Source organism: Arvicola amphibius, chromosome 9 (assembly GCF_903992535.2).
Source record: "Arvicola amphibius chromosome 9, mArvAmp1.2, whole genome shotgun sequence".
Lineage (NCBI taxonomy): Eukaryota > Metazoa > Chordata > Mammalia > Rodentia > Cricetidae > Arvicola > Arvicola amphibius.
Window position 1 is genome coordinate 60503915 of NC_052055.2, and position 22402 is coordinate 60526316.

Sequence of the window (22402 nt, forward strand, 5' to 3'; positions counted from 1 at the left end):
ATGAAGGAATGGGAGACAGCCAGGGCAGGAGGTGAGGCAGGAGCCAGGTCATGGGTATGAGGGGAAGAAAGGGAGGAGGAAAGGAGGCTGGCATTGCTGTGCCTTGCAAGCCCCAGAGCTGAGAGCCAAGGGTAGGACATGGGATCACTGGCCAAGTCCAGACATCCTTATGGGTGCAGAATGGCTCTCTTGGGTTGAGTCCTTCGAAGACCCTTATTGGGGTTTCCTGGGCCAACTCATGGCTAAGAACCTTCCAGATCTCTCCAGGCTTAGCCTTCCTCATGACCAGCCAGAGACAGGGGGAGTAGGCTTGGAAGATGGGAGGGATGGGATGGGGGTGGGAGGAACTAGGAAGAGTTGGGCTGCTGAGTGGAATATCCTTGATCATTGGCCCTGGGGCTAGAACAGAGGTCCTAGGAAGTGAGATTTGGGGGAATGGACATTTCTGGCAGGGTGGGTTCAGGGGCTCTAGGGCCTGCTGTACCGAAGGCAAGCCAACTCTTAGAGAGACCTGGGCTGGAGGCAGAGCCTAGACTGCAGGATGGTAGCACAACCCAGAATGGCAGGGAGGTGAAGGCAAGGCCTGGTGTCACGTTGTTGTCTCTGGCTTCTGCTCCTGGCTGTGGTCATGGCCAAAATGGCTTTGGAGCCTAGTTTTGTTGACATCTTAGTCCCTAGAAGGTATCTGGGCCTCTCTGAGATGTTGGCTTCTGACTTTCCTTCCCTTGTCCCCCAATACTGTTGTGTGTCTGGGGAGCCCAAGGGCAGGAAAGCCAGGCTCCTCAGCCCCTGGTCTCTAGGAACTCTACATATGGGACACAATCCAGTATGTCCTTCAGCCCAGGCTGTGGCCTGGCTAGTGGGTGAGGATGGTAGCCTCAGCTCTGAGGCTGTGGTGAGGCAAGGCTGAGGCAGAAGGTCAGGGCAAGCGATGGGCAAGAGTCAAGCACCTTGTCAGAGCTATGTGGGAAGAGGCGTTTCAGAGGATCAAGGAGGTGACTGACCCCAAGTTCCCCCTTACCAGCCGGGACAAAGACAGCTGTGGCCAGGAGATTGGAAATGGTCAGCGAGACCCTGACATGGAAGGAGCGGACAGTGCTCCCTCTCAGCTGGAACCCCCCTCTCTCAGTTCAGCATCTCCCCTCCCAACCTGGAGGTTCCAGGCCGCTTTCTCGAGTTTAGCTTGAGTCCCTGTGGCTGCAGTGGAAGTGACTGGAGGCCCCTGGGGTCGCCGTCCTACTCTGAGGCCTCTGACTCCTGGGAGAGGTACTTCTCTGAGATCTCAGTGACTTTGATCACAGGGCCACTGCGGTTCTTCTTCTTCCGCGAGGGCGTCCTGGAGAGGCCAGACTTGGGGGCAGCTACAGGGACACAAAGGGTAGGGTAGGGGAGGGGCTGGAGGATTGAAAGCCACATCCATGATGCCTTTGGGGCCACGGTCCCCCAGACCCCATGCATCCCTGTCTTGGGTTTCTGGGGACTTACTGGTCCTGCATCGGGATTGCACAGCGCTGACCACAGTGGCAGAAGGCAGGTCCATCCTGAGGGAGGGAGAAATGGTAGAGTGGGAAGCCAGCCTGGGATTTTAGCTCCGTTAGGATTGGGGCCTGAGGTCTGTCAAGTGCAGGGTGATTCCTGGCTGTCATTCCCAGGCCTGTGGTTGTCCTGTCATGTGACCCTGGCTAGCCAGTTCTTCTTCCCTCTCTTCTCTCTGGAGTTCCTAGGGCTTAGGGAACCGCGGATCATGGCTGTCCTGCTTTTGGCTTCCCAGGGTGAGAGGGGAGGAGAGGCTTGGTGTTTGAGACCCAAACCTGGACTTCAGATAAGCCAGGGTGCCTGTACCCCTATAGCCCCAGGGTCTGTCCTAGGAGGCTGCAGCCCCTTTGCTGGGTATACATAGTGAACACGACTGAGCACTTAAAAGAAACCCAGAATATCCACCTTAAACCTTAAAAAAAAATATGTGTGTGTGTGTGTGTGTGTGTGTGTGTGCCTGTGCCATTACATGTGTGTGGAAGTCTGAGGACAATTTGTGGGACTTGGTTCTCACCTTCCACCATGTGAGTTCCAGGTCAGGAGGCACTAAGCCCTCTCACTGGTCCCACCCGTAGTTTCCCCACCACAGGTGAGCCATGCTTATCGTTAGCCCACTTTCCAGCAGGGCGAGCAGGCCCTGCAGAGCTAGGTCCCAGATCTGGTCAGTGACTGGCTCAGTCTCACCCTTGCCCCACCCTCACCGGTTTTCTTCCCCTTCCACCAGCTTGTGGTAGGTGGCGATCTCGATGTCCAGGGCCAGCTTGGTGTTCATGAGCTCCTGGTACTCGCGCAGCTGCCTGGCCATGTCCTGTTTGGCCTGCTGCAGGGCAGCTTCCAGCTGGGCCAGCTTGTCCTTGGCGTCCTGGAAGGCCAGCTCGCCTCGCTCCTCAGCCACCTTGATGTCCTCCTCCAGTTTCAGGCACTGCAGCCAGGAGGTCAAAGGTAAGTAGACAGTGGTTGGGAAAGGCCGTGGGCCAGGCCTGAGGTTGCCACTGTCTGTGTGTGTAGCTAGGCAACACCATTGCTAGTGTAGTAATGGGTTGCAATGTCCTAAGAGGGAGCTCCCTTAGACCTGAAGAGGAGGGAAGTCCCATAAGTCACCAAAGGAGCTCCTGCTGGAAGCAGAGACTTAGTCCTCACTCCTCCCTTGCTGGGTGGTTGATTGGGCTTGGGCAGGGGCTTTCTGCTGTCCCAGTAACTCTGGGCAGAGCTCACATGATCCTCATAGCCCCCTTAGCAGGCCATGTTCCTCTCAATTTGGCAGGTTACGAAACTGAGGCCAGAATAGACCGGCTCAGGGCCACTTGGCCGGGTCTTGTGTGTATTCAGTGTGATGGAGTGTGAGTGTCTCCTAGCCCCTAAGTCCCCATAGGCCCCATGTCTTTCTCACATGGCTCTTGATGGAGAGGATCTGAGACCGAAGTTTCTGGATGTGCACGTTGAGGTCTGCGATCTCACAGCGGCTGCTTTGGAGGCTGCTCCCGAACTCTGCTGAGCGGGCAGCTCGTTCCTCCAGCTGCAGGGGTGCAGAGGAGAGATGGTAGAGTGTGGTCTGAGCATCCCTCCCAGCCTCATCTCTACAGTCCATTCCTACCTCCCTCTCCAGCTCCATATGGTCCCTTGGTGTCTTCTTTCTGGCTGCCTTGGGTAAGCTATGCCCACACCTGGGTGATGGCAACACTGTGCCCACCCCCACCCCTGCCACTGTCCCTGGAGCCTGGCAGGAGCTGGCTCTCACATCTTCCTGTGGACCGAATGCTGCAATCCTCCCTACTCCTCCTCGGAGAATCCCAGAGCCACAAGACCACAGCCACCTCCTTTCTAGTCCTTCTCGCCCTCTCTACATGGTCAGTTCCTAACCTGGCTCCGTGAATAGGCTTCTGCCTCCTCCAGGCTTCGAGCAGCAATGGCATCATACTGGGCCTTCACCTCCTCCACAATGCCGCTCAGGTCAATGTGGCAGCGACTGTCCAGATCCACGGTCACCAACACATCCTTCACTTGGGCTGTAAGGTCTTTCAGCTCCTGGTCAGCATAGAAGTGGGAGACTCAGGGCTGGTGTGTGTGTGTGTGTGTGTGTGTGTGTATGTGTGTGTGTGTAACTCAAGGTCTCTCAGCTACCCACAGTCCCTTTGTCCCCTCAGGAGGTGGAGATTATGCTCCTGCTGCGACTTCTCAGGAAGTTAGGTGGGACTTACTGCGGGCCTCTCTGACTCAGTCTGGGACCCTCTTGTTGGCTGATGGGAAAGGTCCATGGCCCTGGCTGGAGGTGGGGTGGAGATGTGGGACAGGCTGCTCCACTGTATAGTGCTCTCTACATCCCCACTGGATAGAGAGCCTGGCAGGGTCACCTTGAGCTGTGGGCCCCCACATCAGTTGAAACATCTACGTTTACTGAATAGATGTTGGACCAGAGAGAATGAGAATGATGCTAGCCAGGGTGGGGCTAGAAGCTGGAGAATCCTTGGGAAAATGGGTTCAGAATGTTTGGGATGCAGATGCAACTCTGCTATCTTAGCCGAGTCATGTGTCTCCAGCCCACAATCAAGCTCTCTGTCACACTCCAGGCCTGAGAGCACAGCATGTCCCCCTGGTTTATCCTTCCCTGATCATGGGGGTGCTGGAGGCAACCCCAGGGGAGCAGGGCTCTACCTGGGCTGGGCTCTGTGTTACCCCTGGAGCCCCGAGCAGCTAAGCGGTCTAACTGTCTAACCATGCCGACTTTCCCGTGGGAAGGCTTAGGGCTAAATAGGAGACAAGTGGGAACAGGGGTCCCCCAGGGGCTGCAAAGTGTTGCCACATGCCTGGGCTGCTTGATCTAGAGGTGCTAAACAACAACCCAGGCTTTGTGAGGCCTGGGGCGGGAGGAGGAGCAGACTGTGAGACAAGAGAGGTGAGTCAGCCGGCCACAGAGGGGCAGGCAGGGAGCCAGGCAGAGGTGGCTGTGGCTCACTCTGGGTGTAGGGCCGGGGCCACTGCCTCTTCTGGCATTCACAGACCCTGTCTCTTGTTTCAGCCATTACTCTCCTGCCGTGTTTCCAGCTACTCTTAGAACTCCAGAGTCAGGACCCTAACGGATGAGCGGATGGAAGCTGGTACGCGTCACTGGAAGTCTTGGGTTGTCCATTTTTTTCCCTTACAATTTTTCTTATTGAAAAATGCAGAGTCCCCCAGGGTCTGAATTTTATCCCGTGCCAACTGATGTACAACACGCCCTTCAGTTTGTCCCTGGCTTCCTGTTAGCTGGCACTCGGATCTAGGAGGCCTGCTTAGGTCCTGGTTCAGCTGGTTCACTATGGTCACTCACCTTGATCTTGGTATGTCATTTTTGGGACACCTTCCCCCATTCATCTTTATGCCTAGAGGTTGTGGTGGAGTCCCTGGCAGGCCTGGAATGTCTTTCTGGTGGCTTGTATTCTAATGTAAAGATTCAGAGCCAAGGTGGCCAGATGAACTGAATGGACAGTGGTGGGTGCCTTTTCCATTTGCTTGTCTGCAGCCTTGCTCACTAGCGCCCCCTAGAAAAAGCTTGGGTGCCGCATGCATTCTGGAGGCCCCCTTGAGCAGGCAGGATCAAGCTCAGGGACTGTAGCCAGGATCAAGCTCAGAGACTGTAGCTGTGCATATCTTTGACTGATCTTCAGATGAACTAAATGTAAGTCTCTGGGCAAAGGCAGGCTGAAGCCCTGACTAGAGTCAGGCCAGTGGTCACCACAGACCCGTTGTCACACCCACAGTGCCTTCTGTAAATGGGCACCTGCTAGGTAGGACAGGCTTTAGAGATGTGTGCTGTGGAGGTCAGTGAGTAAGGATCATGGGTTTAGCACCACAGACTTGGCATCTGGCCCTGGAAAGTCCAGAGCACGGCCAGGAGATGCCATAAAAGAAGGTCTTCCCTGTTGAGGCCAAGGTATAGCCAATACAGATGCACCACCTCAGACCCTTGCTAGAAAGAAGCAGGCAAGGCCGGAGTGAGATAAACAGAAGCAGGAAGTGGTGTTTGGAACAGCTGCATGCCTGTCTAGACATGCTGGCCTCTCCGGGAATGAGGGTATAACAATGCTCACTTGTGTGGTGAGGTGCCACCTTGGGGTGGCTCCCTGACACCCCAAGTTGGCAAGAATTGCATCATAGTACAGTTTAGAGTTTCCCTAGGGAGCTGGAGTTGGAGGAGGCTGCTGTGTATACATCTACCTCACAGTCTTCCCCACAGGGGCGGTGAGTAGACAGCCACTCTCCTGGGGTAGTCGAGTGTTGCTTGGTAAAATTGCTCCAGAAGGCACTGTGTTCTGAATGCCACCACCTCGGAATCATTAGATAACTCTGATCAAGTTTTAAGACCCATCTGAGTCTTGGTCTGTAAAGTGGGTACAAGGGCAGAGCTTTGAACGGTTAATGCTTTTTTTTAAATGTTTACTCTATGGCAGACAGTGTTCCAAGTGCTTTAGGGTGTATTAAGAAATAATTTCTGGTCTGGGGAGGCAGCTAAATGAGTAAAGCACTTGCCAGGCAAGCCTGGGGACCCACGTTTGAATCTCCAGAGCGTGTGTAAAGCTGGGCACCTTAGTCCTGCTCCTAAGGGGTGGAGATGGGAGACAGAGGCCAAAGTGTTGATGAGCGATGGAAGGCTAGCTGGACCATCATACTCAGCTTTGAACAACAAAGTAGAGAGCCTGTCTCAACAAAGTGAAAGGCAAGGCTTTTCCCAGAGGTTATCATCTGACCTCCATAGTCAAACACTCGCGTGAGTGTGCACGCATTTTCATGAGCACTCTTCCCTAGTCTCCCTGGAACCAGGGCTTCTGGGCGTGACAGGCAGCATTCAGACTGGATGCATGCAGGTCCCATACATACTGCAGATCTAGCCAGGGGAACCATCCAGCCAAGGGGGAAGGGCCTTGTTGGCATCTAGCTATGTGATCCCTGGTGCTGGAGAGAGGAGAGGGCTCCCTTTTTACTGGGACATCAATAGGATATAGATCTATAACTCAACTGATCCAGCCCTGGGGGATACCCACAATCCCCTGTTATTTCCTGTCATGATAAGGAGCTGTGGTCTGTACCTCCCCTTGCTCAGGCCTGCTCTGTCCAGGAAAGGAGACACTCATTATCAGTGGCCTTGGAACGCATGGGATCTGACTCATCTGCCTAAGACGAGCTACTGTAAGTGTAGAATGTGCTTTAGACTCTAAACCTTTTACGTGTGTGTTTTGTTTCTTTCTGTTTTTGAGATGGGTCTTGGGTAGCTCTCTCTGGCCTGGAGCACACTGTGTAGAGGAGGGCCTTGAACCTTTGATCCTTCTGCCTCTCTCTTGTGAGTGCTGGGATTAGAGGTGTGCCCTGATGCTGAACATTTAATAAAAGAAAGGAAGTAAAATAGTAAAAGTAAAATCCACTAATATTTATATTGACTACAAAGCAGAATACTCATATTTTGGATGTATAGGGTTAGGGGAAATATGTTGTTAAAATAATTTGGTCTTCCTTTTTGAGGAGGATAATACTAGAGGTCAAGTCTAGAGTCTTCTGATACTGGGGAAACACCCTACCAAAAAGCTATAGTCCAGCCCAGCTTATTGTTTGAAAACATGGCTTCTAGAAAGCACCCACGTGACCTGGATTTTCTCTCTCAGGCAGTGCTGGCTTAGGGGCTCATTGGCATCATTTTTGGCCAAGGGTCAATGTTGTCTTCTCAGGGTACAGAGGTACATGGAGTGGATAATAAAGCCCACACCCCATACCCAGCTGACAGGGCACCTTGCTGCTCACAAAGGTTGCAGCAACCATATATAGCTGCCCTCTGTGGTCACCTGTTTCTCAGAGGATTCAGCCAAACACAGAAGGGGTAAAATTGCCTCTCTATGGAGCATGTACAGGCTGTTTCCCTGGCCATAGGTCCCTAAAATAATATGATGGGGAACCGCTAATTACATCATATTTGGTAGAACCTTTACAGCATAGGGAGCAGGTGCCCAGGTCACATGCAAACAATGTATGTGCCACTTCATGCGAGAGACTTGAGCATCAGATGGTTCATGCATCTGTGAGAGTCTCGCGACTGATGGCCAAGGATGCTGTGGTGGTTTGAATGAGAATGGCCCCCACAGGTTTATATATTTGAATGCTTAGTCCTCAGGGAGTGGCGCTATCTGAGAAGGATCCGGGATATGGCCTTGTTGGAGGAAGTGTGTCACTGGAGCTGGACTTTGAGGTTTTAAAAGCCCAGGCCAGGCCCAGCTCTCTCACTTTGCCTGAAGACCAGCATGTAAAACTCTCAGCTAGTTCTCTAGACCGTGTATGTTGCTGAGCCACCATGGTCTCTACCATCATGATAATGAACTAACTTCTGAAACTGTAAGCAAGCCCCCAGCTAAATGCTTCCTTTTGTGAGTTTCCTTGGTTGTGGTATCTTTACAGCAATAGAACAGTGTCTAAGGCAAGGGGACTCCACAGCACGGACTGTGCCCCCATCTCTCAGAATCCAGGGTCCTGTGCATGCCAAGTCTGCTGGCTGTCACCGGCTCTCACTGACCTCCAGCTCCCAGCCTGCCCTGTTTGTTCTGCTGTGGAGCTTCATACAGCCTTCCTGTTGGGCTAGACTGTCCTTCTCTGGACTTAGCTTGCTGGCGCTCCTCAGATCCCTATCCATGCTTTCCTCTGCCCTTTAGTTTGGTGACCCCACCGATTTCTTTGTCTCTCTGAGCCTCTCACCCTCTTGAGTGGCCTTGTTCAGATGTACTAGCTATGTTGTGCTCTCCTCAGAGGAGAGGCTTGTCCCATTCAGGAGGTGACATAAATCTGGCATTTAGAAGTTACATACTGAGCACTTGGACAGGTTAGTTCACATCACATCCATACCTGGATGCTACTGTTATTCTCCCCAACTTACAGATGTGGAAAAGGAGGCACAGAGAGACTACACAGCTTGTCCAACATTACAGAAGTCAAAGCAAGGCCCAAGAGTTGTAGCTTCCTCTGAATGGAATTCACAGGCCTGGCTAGTGGGAAAGACCAAAAAGTCTCTGGATGGATCCCTGGCAATGCTTGGGTCTGTTGGTGATGGCCAGCCTCCTTCTGTCTGGGTCTTAGCTGCAGGGCCTCCACCATGGTTTAGAACCATGAGTTTGCCAAGCATTAGGGAGCATAGGGGAGCACAGATTCTTAGGCATTGGCCCCTGATGCATGCCTGGCCCACACCAAGCCAAAGGGAGCCTGGGCAGAGCACGCAATATGTAAGCATGCAGCCTTGGAACCTACAGGGTGTGGCCTGGTTCCGGAGGACTGCACTAGTCAGGGTGCTTTTCTGGGCTGCTGGTGTGGTCAGCCAGGAGTTTGCCTTCTTTCTGCTCCTGAGGGTGGAGCTTCTCTCTGTTATGCTCCATCCCATAACCACAAATGGCTATCAGTTCCATAAGGGTTCTGGGATGCTGAGCCTGCTAGAAGAGGGGCCCAATCTCGCCTACCAGGCTGGGAAGCTGTGCTCAGGGGGCCCATGGCAGAACTCTGCTGGACTGCGGCAGTGACTGACTCTGTACCCACCTTGGCTTCATTGTGCGGTCGGCACTAGCTGTGGGCAGCATACAGTCTTTGGAGTCCATTGACTCCAGCAATGGCTCTCTCTAGTCCTTGCTAGACCATAGACACTTATGAAAGATTACCCCTGTATCCCTCACTCCTGAGACATGATGAGAGAGAGAGAGAGAGAATGGTAGGATGCCCAGAAGGTACAGTATTCCCAAAGACCCAGGCCCTTGCTGGGCCACTGTTCCCCCAGGTTTAGCTGAGGACCTAAGAGGTAGATGGGATATGTTCTGGAAGCTCCTCTGTCTGCATGTGCTATATCATTTGAGATTCTACTAAAGCCCATCCTAAGTCTTGCCCATCTCAGCCAAGAGTGGGAGAGGGTGAAACACATGCTCATAAGAGCTAGAAGTAGCGCTGTGGATTGGACTATAGGGCCTAAAGGGGGCTCAGTCCAAGTAGGATGTGTATTCAAGGCCCATAGTACTGATCCTTGCCAGTGCATTGGGCCCCTGTTTGCCAGCAGTCTCTACACGTGAAGATTGACTTGGCAAATAGATTGACCTTAGGAATCCTGCCCCTGGGTCATGAAATCTGTAGCAAAGAGAAACGCAAGGATCATTGACACCCAGAGAGACGGGCCCTTGAGAAGGTTCAGTGATGCTATTGGCTGGAAATAGTGACTCTTAAGCATTCCACGACCTCCCTTTTGCGTCCCTTGCCCTGAAGCAGGGAGCACTTGGCTCCAGGCAGGCCTCGTTCTCTCACCTGCTCATAGACAGCTCTCATCAGCTCTACGAAGCTCTGCAAGCCTTTCAGCTTGGTTTCCAGTTCAGTTCGTCGGAGACACTCGGCATCCAGGTCCTGAAGTAGGGAGTGGAGGTGAGAGATGGAAACCAAAAAAACAGGACTCAGGGCAGGAGCGATGGGACAGTTGTTACCTAGAGGAAATCTGCCTCTGAGCTGGGCTTGACTTTTCTGTCTATTGGTCTTGCAGCCCAGGTGCCTGAGGGTGGTAACATTTTGTTTGTGCTGTAACAAATAAAGCTTGCCTGAAGATCAGAGTGTGGAGCGAGCCACTAGTGAGCCATAGAGACCAGGCAGTGGTGGCGCCCACCTTTAATCCCAGCACTAGAGAGACAGAAGCGGATGGATCTCTATGAGTTCAAGGTTGCCCTGGGCTACACGAGATTGAATCAGTCTAAAAGAGAAACAGAGCCAAGTGGTGGTGGCTCACACCTTTAGTCCCAGCACTAGGGAGGGAAGTGATACGGCTGGGCAGAGAGAGGAATATAAGGTGGGGAGACGGGATTCAGGATCCAGTCTGAGGTTTCGTAGAGACGGCATCAACCTGAGGATTCCAAAAGACAGCATTGCCATCCACAGGATTCATGGAGACAGGATCTTGCCCCCTTCTGTCTGCGGATTCAGTAGAGTTAAGAAGTCTCTCTAGTGGTTGGCTCCTTTACTTCGCTGATCTACCCCGGTATCTGACTCTGGGTTTTTATTATTAAGATAATTAGAATTCCCACTACACCTGAGAGCTTTGCTTAGGCATCAGGCAAGTGGGACGATGCTGGAGACATGGCAGAGGACCATGGCAGAGAGCCATGATGGAAGGCCCTAGGCACTGGGTGGTTACCTTCTTCAGCTGGACAAAGGTGAACTCCAGGTCTGTGCGTTTGGAGATCTCGTCCTCATACCTGTGGGGAGAGACATTCCTCAGCAATGCTGTTCTGTGAGGGGCCCAGGACTCCGACAGACCTCTCCATGCTTTATGACAATAAAGAAGGTGGCCATTCTGGATGTGGTGGTATGCACCTCTAATTCTAGCATTCAGGAGGCAAAGACAGGGGTCTATCAGCTTGAGGTCAACCTGGATTGCATGCTCTAGGCTACTCAGGGCTGCCTAGCAAGGCCCTGTCTTCAAAACAAAACAAAACAAAATTAAACAAGAAACCTTGGCTTTTCCTTTTGTGTACATAATCTCAGGCCTCTACAAGACACACCCTCCCTCTCCTGTAACCCCCAGCAGTGGCTGCCCACTTCCTGATTCTACTGCGCAGTCCTCTGGGAAGCCCTCCTTGACTGTGCACCCCTTTCATGGTGACTCCTTTCCCCACCGGACACCTCGTCTGTGGTCTGTCCTCTCCCAACACCCGCTCACTCCTCTGTTCTCCAGGTTTGCTTCCTTCCTGCAAACTGTGCTGCTCCTTGGTTTGACTAGAGAGTGGGACACCATCATATCCTCTGCCTCCTAAAGGGGGCAGGGAAAGAGGTCTCCAGTGTGCTTGGCAGCAGCTAACTTCTCCCAGCCTCCCTTCCTTCCCATGTCTAAGGCTGTGCAGGCAGCTGGTGGAGCCTGCCCTTTACAATGACAGTAACTCATGGACTGTCTACGGCACGCTGCCGAGTTCAGCTCTCTTCCCTGTTACTTTCCTCCTGCATCAAGCAAAAAAAAAAAAAAACAACAACAAAAAAAAAAAACAAAAAAAAAAAAAAAACCACTGTTGGGTGGGGACAGGATCCTTTGGTCCTTCACCTTATCCGCTCCTTCTCTTTAAGACATTGGTCTTGGCCTAATAGGGTGGATGGCATCTGCCAGCCTTGGGTGTCCTACACCAGCCCCTCAAAGACAGCCCCAGTGGATGGACATGAAAGTCGGTTAGTATCTTCTCTCCTCTCTAGGAATGCCTGACTCAGGGCTCTAATTACAGGCACCTGCCTGCCCTAGTCCCTGACCTCCTGGCAGGGCCAGTGTCACAGTGACCCTGTCAACTGACTGGACCCGCATGTCTTCTGGAGGGGAGTGGACCTCAGAATGAGTGTTCACAGGAATGGGCTGCCTTTTGCCTCATCTGGTCTTCTGGGAATCTGGGAGGGTCTCTGAGGGTGTAGATCAGGCTGGGACTGGACAGGGGACATGCATCAGGGAGGACGAGTGCTTCCTGACTCAGATATACACGTGTGTGTGCGTGCGCACACAACAGGAACCATGGCCTCCCTTCCCCCGTGCTCCCTACCACCCTTTCCCATGACCCTCAGAGCTTGCAGCCGGGGACCTCAGGGTTCTGTGTGACAGAGAAAGGTGTCTCTAAGTGAAAGAGGCCTCTAAGGCGCTGGCTGAGCGGGAAGTTCACATGTTAGCTCCCTTGCTGAGTAGCCACGTGACTTGATTACATCGCTTATGTGTTCTTTGGCTGTGACAATGGAAATCCCATGAGGACTGAAAGTGTTTGCTGCAGGTCTCACACTCATGACCACTTGGACCTCTGCCCTGGACTCCCACATGAAGTCTCTGGAAGCCCTGTGGAGAGTGGGGCTGGCTCTCTGAGCATTGTTACCAGCCTTCAGGGCCGTGTTTCTTATTGAAACTCAGGCATGTTTCTTATTGAAATCTCAGCGCTCCAGTGAAGTGCTTGCCATGGAGCTGAAGCCAGGGAGCCCGTCATCCTATTGGCATCTAAATGCAGGTAGCTAGCTGGTCAGCATCCACCTTTCCTCTGGGTAGCAGAATCTGCCAACTTTGGGGAGGCATCCAGTGGGACCCCTGGGTGCCATGTCTCTGCTTAGGCCTTTCTGCCCTTCTCATCGTCTGGGCAGTCTCCTCGTCTGCCCCCTCCTTGGATGACCATATCATCCTGTCGCTGTCCAACTTCTTAACGACTTAGGAGGTGACGGTTCCTGGGTGAGTCCTGTGAAGCTGCTTACCCTCCTGAGTGAGGCCTTCATAGGGAAAAGGGGCCTTTACTTCTAGACTGTTTCAGGCAGACCCACCAAGTAGAGACCCACTGGGGACCTGGGGGACAAATATATCAGGACTGTGAGGGCAGCCAAATGGCTCCCCTATAGGGAAGGGTACCAGGAGAGCGGGAGGCAGTCTGCCTTGGGTTCCTGCCTAGGACCTAGAGGTAGGTAGCCTCCAGGTGGGCTAACGCCTGAGCCCCAGTGAGAGGTCTGAGGCCTGGCACTGGCTTCCAGTCTGAGGCTGAGATCCAGTCTCCCTGAAGCTCCTGCTATTCATTCTCAGCTTTTGGGTGAGTCGGAAGCGCCCCTTCCTCAAGGGGTGTACAGCCTGCCTCTGTCTGCCCCAGACTGCTGTCTGATGCTCAGCTGGCTTCAGCCCCTAGTCACCCCCAACCACACACTTCGTTCACCAATCAATAGATGCTGCTCCGCTCTGCTGGGCCTGAGTCTCTTGCTGTGTGAGTGTGGGCATGTTGCTGCCCCTCGCTGGGCCTCTGCTTTGTTCTTAGTAACTAGGAAGTTTAGACTAGCCGGCCCTTGGGGATCTCTGGTATTTCAGGGCTTGGAAGTCTCCATCCCTGCCACAAGGCTCAGGGGATGCTTATCCCCTGTCCCACCTCCAGTCTGCCACTAGCCTGCCAGCTACCAGCTCCTGAACCTAATCTCAGGCCCTTTTAAGGCTGTCACAGCTGCCACCCCCCACCCGAACTTGTTTATTTCTGGGAGCAAGACTGAGCTCATCACCCTGCAGAGGCAAGGCACAGCTCCTCCCTGTCAGGGCTCCACCCACATCGCCAGCTTCAGCTCTGGCTTGCAGACCAAAACCTGAAACCCCTCTGTGAGACTAGTCTGTTCTTCCCCTCCCCAGAGAGAGGACAGCGGCCTGAAGCAGACAGGAAGCGGTGACAGCAACCAGAGTGCCCGAAAGGGACTCAGCTGCAGGTTCCCAGGGATGCCACGCTGCTTGCTCTGCCATCGCCACTGAGGGTGGTGGTTTTGTTTAGTAGGTCTTGCCTTGTGCCTCCTCTGAGGCTCTCAGACCTATTAGAGACCAATGAAACGGACTTCCACTCCTGGTGAACAGGTGTTGGGTAGTTCCGACATCCTAGTGATCCAATGCCCACATGGGCTTCCTAGGACTTAGGAGGGCAGGGCTCTCTGGGAGAGGGAGCCTCCATGGTGCGCCCCAGCTTAGGAGCAGCTGTCCCACCTTCTGCTCTGCCTGGCTACTCCTAGAATAGCTGGTTCTGCTTCTGATTGGTAGGGTGTGGGCCACATTGCAGGAGCAGGAGCAGCCATGCTTGGTTCCCCATCCTCTGCCCCTGGGTGAGGAGGGGACTCAGGGATGCGAGCTATCTGCTCAGTCTCGGTCTCCTCATCCTGAAGGAGGTAAAGATGGTCACCTCTCCTCTGAGCCTCCCAAGTGTTTGTTCTGCCTTCCTAGGCTGGCCAGATCAGTTCGGCCAATGTTGGTCAACTTCAACCTTGTAGAGGACAGAAAAGTCATTGCCAGGCACTAACCTGAACTCTGAACTTTTTCTTCATGGCAACCGAGGTTAGTGTCAACCACCATGTACGTTCACTCAGGAGGAAACAGAGGTGTCAGTAGGCTATGCTTGCCTGAAGCACGAAACTAGGGCACTGGGCAAGGATGACCATTTCCTACTTCAGTGCCTAGGCTGCACTTGTGACACTGGGTAGCAATTGCCATCTGTTCTTCTGTCCCAAGCTGTCAAAGCACTGTGTGGGCAGGGGCTATATTTTCCTCATCCTTTTGACTCCCCAGCTACCTTAATGCCTATGGGGGCATTCCCTATGGGGGTTGCTGCTTTATGAAGGTCCTGTCCTGCCTGTCCCCTGTCCTGCCTGTCCCCTGTCCTGCCTGTCTCCTGTCCTGCCTGTCCTCTGCTTGCCTGTCCCCTGTCCTGCCTGTCTCCTGTCCTGCCTGTCCTCTGCTTGCCTGTCCCCTGTCCTGCCTGTCCCCTGTCCTGCCTGTCCTCTGCTTTCCTGTCCCCTGCCTGTTTGTCCCCTGCCTGTACACCAGTGCTTCTCTATCCTCTCCTGAGACCAAGATCAACATCCAGAGTGTGCTGCAGATTGTGGTCCTTCTGCTGTCCCAGGGCAGTGCACAGGAAGTGGAGTGTTTGTAGGCTGGGTGAGGGGCTGCTGGAGCCAGGCCTGTGTTGGGCAAGCACTCAAGGGCTTAGCTGTAGCCACTGACTAAAGCTTGGTGGATGCAGAGGGTCACTGCTGTAGGTTCAGCGCTGTACCTGCAGCATTTGCAATGGCACGTATGCTGCCTCAGTAATTATGTCTAGAAAAGCCCCTGTTCCCTCCCAGCTTTCCTTTCTCCAGCTTGGGTGCATCCCCCGAGTCTGGCCTAGACCCATCCGCGGCTCCCACCCCTGGTTCCCTGAGTGCGGCCTACCTGATGCGAAACTCCTCCACTTTCTCTAGCACCTGAAGCAGGTTGGCCTCCAGCTGTCCCCGCTCCTGGCTCACTTTGCGCAGCTCTTCCTGCAGCCGACTCTGGAATGTTTCATAGTGGTGGCTGAGGTCGAAGGTAGCTGAGCCCTGGCCTTGGAGGAAGCTCCAGCGGGTCTCTAGCAGCTGGTTGCGTTGCTCCAGAGCCTGCACCTGTAAGAGCAGGAGGGCACTGAGTAGGTCATCAGGTGCCACACTGGATTCCCTGGGCAGGCTAGGGTCCCCCAAAGCGGGGCTTCCCGTGACAGAGCAGCTCATCTGCACACAGTCCCTGACACTGGCTCCACTCTGTGTGCTAAGCCACCTCCAGCTCTTGGCTGGTGATGGAAGATGCTGAGATAAGATGGGTTGGAGGTGGGGCCAAGAAGCCTTCCTAGCCTGGGCTGGGCCTCAGTGAGGGAGGGGAGCAGGGGTGTAGAACACCTGCCTGTCACAGTCTGGATCTGGGAAAGCCCAGAAATAGGGGCTTGGGTGGTACCAGGATCCTACCTGCCTTTCCTCCATGACAAGCCTGACCTCATCTGGCCTTGAAACGCAGCAAGGTGGACAAACCCAGCAAGGTGGGTTTACTTGGTACTTTAGAGTTAACCCTTTGGACAGTCCCGATTTGCAGATTCTCTGAGCTTCAGTTTCCCCAGCTAGCGCTGCCTGCCTGAAAGGGCTGTGTGTGTTTGTGGGGTCGGTGCAGACCGTGGAAACGAGCTTGGGAGAATGGTAACTGCCAATGTGGATGAGGTGCCAGCTGTGCACCAGACTGGTTCCAAGTTCTTCCTGTTCCAACTCCTTTGAGGCAACACCCCGTGAAGTGGGTACTGCTATCAGCCCAGTCTCCAGAGGGGGCCCCCAGCCCATGGAACTGTAAGAACTGCCCGAGGTTACAAAATCGGCAGGCAGCAGAGCCGGGTCTGGCACCTGGGTTTTCCTTTGTTTGTTTGGTTTGGGACAGGCTGGCTTCAAGCTCATCAGGTAGCTGCTGTGACCTTGATTTCTGATTCTCCTGCCTCCACCTCTCCGGTGCCAGGACCACAGCTCCTGATTTATGTGGATCTAGCCGGGCCTCTGCCCATGCTAGGCAAACACTGCCCACTGAGCTGTGTTCCCAGTCCTGCACAGAGATCATCAACCACTGTAATATGACCCTGTGGGCCGGGGCACTGCCACTGTGGGGCTCAGGGCCCTTCTGAAGGGAGCTGTTCTTCCAGGCAGGGTCAGGGTGGCCTTGAGGGTGGGGAAAGGGAGGTCCCTGAGTCCTGTGGTTTTCCCCAAGCTCTGATTCCCCACCCCACACCACCCCTGTCTTGAACTCCTGCAGAGACACCCTCTGGACCACAGCTAGGCCCCCAGAAGGCTGGTTCTGTTGTAGCCTTAGTTCCCACTGGAGTGTATCCCAGTGAGATCAAGACTTCCTGGCTCTGTCCCACCTTGCTGTCCTATGGGGTGGGGTGGGGGGTAGGATGGGGGTGGTGTGTGCCTTCTTCCATTGAATGCATGCTCCCAGTTCCCGAAGGATGTCCCACCCCCACCCCAGCTCCTCATGTACCCTCCCTGTCAGCCTGGGAGCCCTGGGTGGCCACGGAGATGAGGGCTGGCTGGGCCATTCCTGGACGACAGGAGCTGTTCTGGCCTTGAGGACGCGGCCTGAACCCAGTGGTGGTAGGCTGAGGACCACAGCCAGAAAGAGCTGCAGCAAACATTTGGCTCCTTTGTTTCTAATAGGGAGAGGAGCAGGAACATTGGGTAGAGGCCTGGACTGTTACACTGGTGAGCAGCCATTCCCCTGCCTCACACCCATCGAGCTGGGAAGTTCTGTATGATGCTGCCTTAAACCTGTGCCACAAGGAAACAGGTTCAGTGGGACTGGAGGTCAGGAGGGTTCTGCCTTGCTTTGTGTATGCGTGAGGGAGTGTGTGTGGGGGAGTATGAGCTCACCCCACCTTCCCTCGGTTTTGACTAGCAGGAGTCCATGTTTACACTGAGGGTGCGGTGAGAGGGAGAGACATGAGGCTCCTACCTCCACCCATGAGCAAAACAGAAATCCTTCATACCAGGAAGTTCTTCCCTTAGTCTAACCTCTGTGCTCCATGCTTCAGCTCTCGTCTGTGGGGAGATGCTGGAAATTGGAAAGCTGGTACAGTTTGAGGGCATTGTGCTCTTGGGGTACCAAGGACAACCTCTGTCTCCCACTGGCCTTGGGGGAGTCTCTTTTCTCAGGGCTCCTCCCTCTGGGAACAAAGACCCAGAGAGGGTCAGCAATTCCTGCTCTCCGGAGAAGCTTGTGCAGTCTCTAGCCTGCACCCTTGCCCCATGGGGGCACAGTGGCAGCTTGGTGGGGGTGAGGAGGTTCCCTCCCAGAGCAAGTTCCTGCTCTGCCTGCTTCCTCACTCTACAGCCAAGGAGATGGAGGCTGGGAGCTGCATGGAGCCAGGTTGGGCTGACAGAGCTTACGGTAGGAGATGGCCGGCCGTGTCAGAGGCTGGCAGGGCAGGCATGTCCCAGACCTTTGGAGCTGGATGGCTCCTGTCTCCAGGTGTTACCTCAGCTCTTGGTTTCCCAACATAGACAGGGCTTGGGCAGTCCTTCCTCAGCACCGTCCCCTAGGCTGTCTGCATGTTGGAGACCCCCCCACCCCAACCCCCTGCAGCCCCATGGATGGCACTGTGCTCCCTCCCCCATCCTTCCCTTATGGCCTTTAATCCTCCTGCTGGCAGGAACACAGAAGAGCCTGGAATCTGAGGCACAGAGAAGGTAAGCAACTTATGTAAGAAAACACAGCCCATAAGAAAAGGAAACACCACAGCAGCATTAGGGCCCCTCCACAGCCTCTAGAGGGACCTCCCTTCCACACACTCTGGTTTCTCAGGGGGGCAGTGGGCCCTAAAGTGGGAGGTCCATGGGATGCTCCTGAGTGGGGTGCTCCTCCCTCTTCCCTTCTCAAAGAGCCTCAGCCTTGCTCTGGGCCTGAAGTCCATCTTCTGTACCTTCCCTGCTTGCACTCTCTGTGAAGCCTAGGCTGCACCCCTGCCCTGCCCTGCAAGGGGGCTGCACCCCTGCTCTGTAAGCCCCACTATTTTCCAGGCTGGGGGTGTGTGTTGTTGGAGGAGCTCCCTGCACCAGGCTTGTTCACTCCACTTCTTAGTAAATGACCAGAAAGTTTGCACAGTCTACGAGATGTATTTGTTCTAGCGACTTCTCAGAAATCACCCTGTTTGATTGACAAGTTCATTACACTGTTGTGCACGGATGCCTGGAGAGGTTCAGCAATTCTCCCAAGCGTATACAGCAAGCTTATACAACATGCTTATTCAGGTGGGCCTGAGATTTAAACTCAGTGATAGAGTTCCAAAAGGACTGGAATCCACAGATCCCTGCACCCTCATCTGAAGGCCAAATTTGAGAGCTGGGAGGCATTTTGTGACAATTGCTAAAGAATTTCAAAGACCTGGACCCAGGACCCCAACTGTGAGGGCTCTTTTCCTGGGTCCACACCCATGCCCCCACCCAAAGCCCACAGCAGTGGCACAGGGTGACATCAGCATTGGCATTTGTTCGAAGGAGAAAAGTCACCCATGGGAGCCAAATTACATAGCTCAGCGAAGCACTCCTTTTAAGGGATTAGCCAGGCTTGTCAAGGAGCTGTCTCTGCAGGGCCTACCTCCCAGGCCTTGGGTTCCCGCTGTGCAGTGGGGCTGTGGGAAGGGATGCTTATCTCCTCTCCCAATCTGGGCACCTGAGGTGTCAGTGAGGAGACTCTGAAATAGTTGGATGAGTGGGAGAGGAAGACACCATCCTACCTCAGATTCAGAGCAAATCTAAAACCCTATGGGTTGCGGCCTCTCTGGTCCTATGGCCTCACCTGACACAGCAGCTGTAGTGGTAACGTTTCGCCGACCTCAGCCACTTGCTAAGTTCCTATGAGGTTCAGGCATCCGGGCCACACATGACACTTTCTTCTCTCTTACCTCTCAGGACCCCCAGGACCCCCCCCCCACCCCAGATGTGCAAGTGTGTTCAGAGTCAGTAGCTAAGAGGTGGATAAGGACTAGCTGGAGTCCGGAGATTGGACCTCTGCTCCCTCTTCTGGGCAATGGTCACAAATGCCTTTCTTTCAGTAGAGAGAATTTGAGGTAGACCTGCGAAGTGCCCTGTGGTACCCGGCATGCTAGCGCATGGTACAGTCACTACAGTTTTGCACAGGACCAAGCCTGGCTAGGAGGCTTGCTCACAAGAGGTTTCCTGGAGTCACTGAGTAGGTACAGGGTTGGGAGCTAGACAGGACTTCCTGAAGCCCTGGCCTAGCTGCAGGGAGTCGAGGAGGTATAGGGACTGAGTTGCTAGGGGCCTGGTCCTCCCACCTAGGCAAGTGCAGAATAGCCTAGCTGTTGACTGCTGGCTGGACTCTGACACAGTCTTCTGCATTCCTTTCTCCTGACAAGCCAAAGTCTCATCTTTATGCATATGGCTCCCATGGCAGCCTCCTTCAGACCCTACACGCCCCTTTGGACCTGCTAGTAACAACAGCTCTGTGGATGAATGGGGAGCACACGCAAGCAGGGCAGCCTGGAGGGAGGTGCTTTGCGGTCAGAGGTTTGAGAGATGGGTTAGTAGGGCATGGTTAGCAGTATCCCCCAATTCACCTGCCTGGGAAGAGACCAGTAGGCCACACCTCTATGAGCCTCCCTGAGCAACACTCCCTTGACTACCACAAGGGTATACTGATTCCCCAAGCCAGCTGGCATGTCCTTATCCAGGCACCCCTCAGAGTCCATCCTGGGGTTTGCTCCAGACACCAGGATGTATCAGGATTTCCTATCCCATCTCTGCTGGGTTAGCCACACTGCATTCCCATTGGCTAGGAGCAGGGGTGGAGGCGGGGCTTGATGAGCGATGCTCTGGGAGCCACCAGCTAGGTCACCTGGAAAGCCAGGTAGCCCTTCTGTTTTGGTGCCCTATCCCACTCAGCTCACCTTGCCAATCAAGGAGGCAAATTTATCATTGAGGACCTTCATCTCTTCCTTCTCTTGGTTCTTCTGCTGCTGGACAGCTGGGTCCACCTTGAGGTTCAGAGGCACCAACAGGCTGGAGTTCACAGTCACCTTGGGGATGATGCCAGCTGGCCTACAACTTGTGAGGCTTCGAGAGCTGAAGCCAGGCCCAGGGAGCCCACGACTGCCCCATCCTGAGGTCCCAGGCTGGGGGTTGCCCGCGGGTGTCACCTCACAGCCACTGAGGCTGCTGAAGCCGACGACGCAGGAGCGGTAGGCCATGGTGGCCCCCCTGGGCCTGGGAGCCTGAGGCTCACCAGTGAGCGAGGGAGCTTTGGAGTGGTGGCAGCTGCCTCCTGTCACAACCAGGGCCGGCTGGGGACTGAGGCACAAACACCTGTCGCACGGTGTTCATTAGCTGTGGGAGGGCGTGGTTCTTCCAAGCTAGACCAACCTGTTAGTTAGATGATGTGGCTCCCGCCCCTCCCCCACACCACAGGTTTCTGCCTACCCTACAGGGGATCTGCTTTGTTGAAGAGGCTTGTCACAGTCCCCTACAAGAAGGTCCTGACTGTGGAGGGGCCCGAAGCTGGGCTGGCTCGGGTGGGGCAGGGTGGTCAGTGCCAAGAAGGTAAAGTCTCACAGCAAGAAGCAGGGAAGAAAGACAGGCAGCCAGCCGCAGGTCGCTGCATACCTGAAGGCTGACGTATCTGGGCTCGCATACTTCTGGAAAAGATGAGGCAAGTGTAGCCCTGAGCTCTGAGGGTACGATGAGTGCTTGGGCACTGCGCCAGGCTGACACTGGAAAACAGCCCCCTTTATTATTTATTTTCCATCTGTCAGAGTGCCCCCTACTCACTTCCGCCTTCCTTCCTGTCTTCGCTCCCTATTGAGGACCAACTGTGTACATCCCACCGACTCAAGGGCTGCAGGACACACACGGTCAAGCCAAGAGCTCTTGGTTTTAGAACCGTGACATTGAGTTGTAGAGTCAGCTTAACTCAAGGCTGATGGAACCTCATCGCTGCGACTTGACTTTACCGTCATCTGAGAAATGGGCTGAAAGTGTTAGTCACAAGTCAAGAATAGAGGAGCAAGTAGCTCCCTGGGTTCAGAGTCCCCTGAGAACCTTCCCCTGCCATCTCCCTCCTTCTTCTCCCCCTCCCTCCTTGCTAACCACTCACACATCCTCTGCCTTCTTTATGGAAACTCTGGTGCAGAAACAAGACAGCAAGGGATACGGGGACCCTCAAGGAGCTACAGAGCCTCTCAGCTCAGGGCTCGGTCAGGCCCAGTTCCTCCTTGTCCAGGGATGCCCTCCTCTTAACCCTGCCCCCAGGACTGGCACAACCTTCTTGAACACAGAGAGGAGTGTGTATGTAAAAAATGAGGGGACTCAGCCCCTGTGGAGACCTGAGGCAGACAGAGGTCTTCATGGGGCATGCTTGCTGGGCCACCTCACCTATCCTGGTCCCCTGCCTCAGGTCCAGGCCTGGTTCCCACGCATGGCATTTCTGGTATGCTTAGACAGAGAGCTCTGCAGCAGGGCCATGAGCCTATCATGACCTTGGTTCCAGGACCTGCTGCATGTGGCTGGGTCCTCAGGATGGTGTTGACGTGAGCCTATCATGACCCTGGGTTCCAGGACCTGCTGCATGTGGCTGGGTCCTCATGATGGTGTTGACATGAGTCTCTCTTGACCCTGATTCAGGACCTGCCGCACGTGACTGGGTCCTTAGGATGGTATTTGTCCCACTTCTGCTGCTACATGCAGTGTTCTGCACTCAGGAGCCTGCTGTGCCTGGAATGACCAACCTGGCCTCCCATCATCCTTCCCTGGCCTGGTATCTGAATGGCATGCGGTCAGATCTAGTGCCATGTTTCCTGGTCGGCCCCTAGTGCTCTGAGGGGGCAGTCGATGGCATCTGGGCTCAGTATGGCCTGAATGTGCTCCCATTCTTCACTGCAGCTTCCTGTAAGGAACACACTGAATCTGCCACCCTTAGTACAGAGGGTGGGGTGATGTGCCTGGTCTCAGGGTACTGATTGTCCTTGGTGACTTCGGATGCCACAGGAAGGGTAGGGGACACAAACTCAGGCTGGTTTTGTCTCCTTTTTGTTGTCCTCAATGG

The 22402-nt window shown here is 54.3% G+C and overlaps 1 protein-coding gene across 1 annotated transcript; it reads right to left on the reverse strand.

Moving 5' to 3' along the window:
- Positions 1–1236: 1236 nt before the first annotated feature.
- Krt80 (keratin 80) lies at positions 1237–20552 on the reverse strand. Its single transcript, XM_038344103.1, has 9 exons — positions 20253–20552; positions 15233–15441; positions 10700–10760; positions 9826–9921; positions 3397–3561; positions 2927–3052; positions 2238–2458; positions 1486–1541; positions 1237–1361 (listed from the first exon to the last, which is right to left on the reverse strand). Exons 1-9 carry the CDS (start codon positions 20550–20552, stop codon positions 1237–1239), a joined length of 1359 nt encoding a protein of 452 aa, XP_038200031.1.
- Positions 20553–22402: the final 1850 nt, after the last annotated feature.

Excerpts from the sequence above, each read along its gene's own strand:
- Krt80 (XM_038344103.1), bottom strand. The coding sequence starts at position 20,552 with ATGGCCTACCGCTCCTGCGTCGTCGGCTTCAGCAGCCTCAGTGGCTGT. Across the intron at positions 2,459-2,926 it reads TCCTCTCCATCAAGAGCCAT|TGCCTGAAACTGGAGGAGGA; the intron begins GTGAGAAAGACA and ends TCCTGGCTGCAG. Across the intron at positions 1,362-1,485 it reads GCAATCCCGATGCAGGACCA|CTGCCCCCAAGTCTGGCCTC; the intron begins GTAAGTCCCCAG and ends GTGTCCCTGTAG.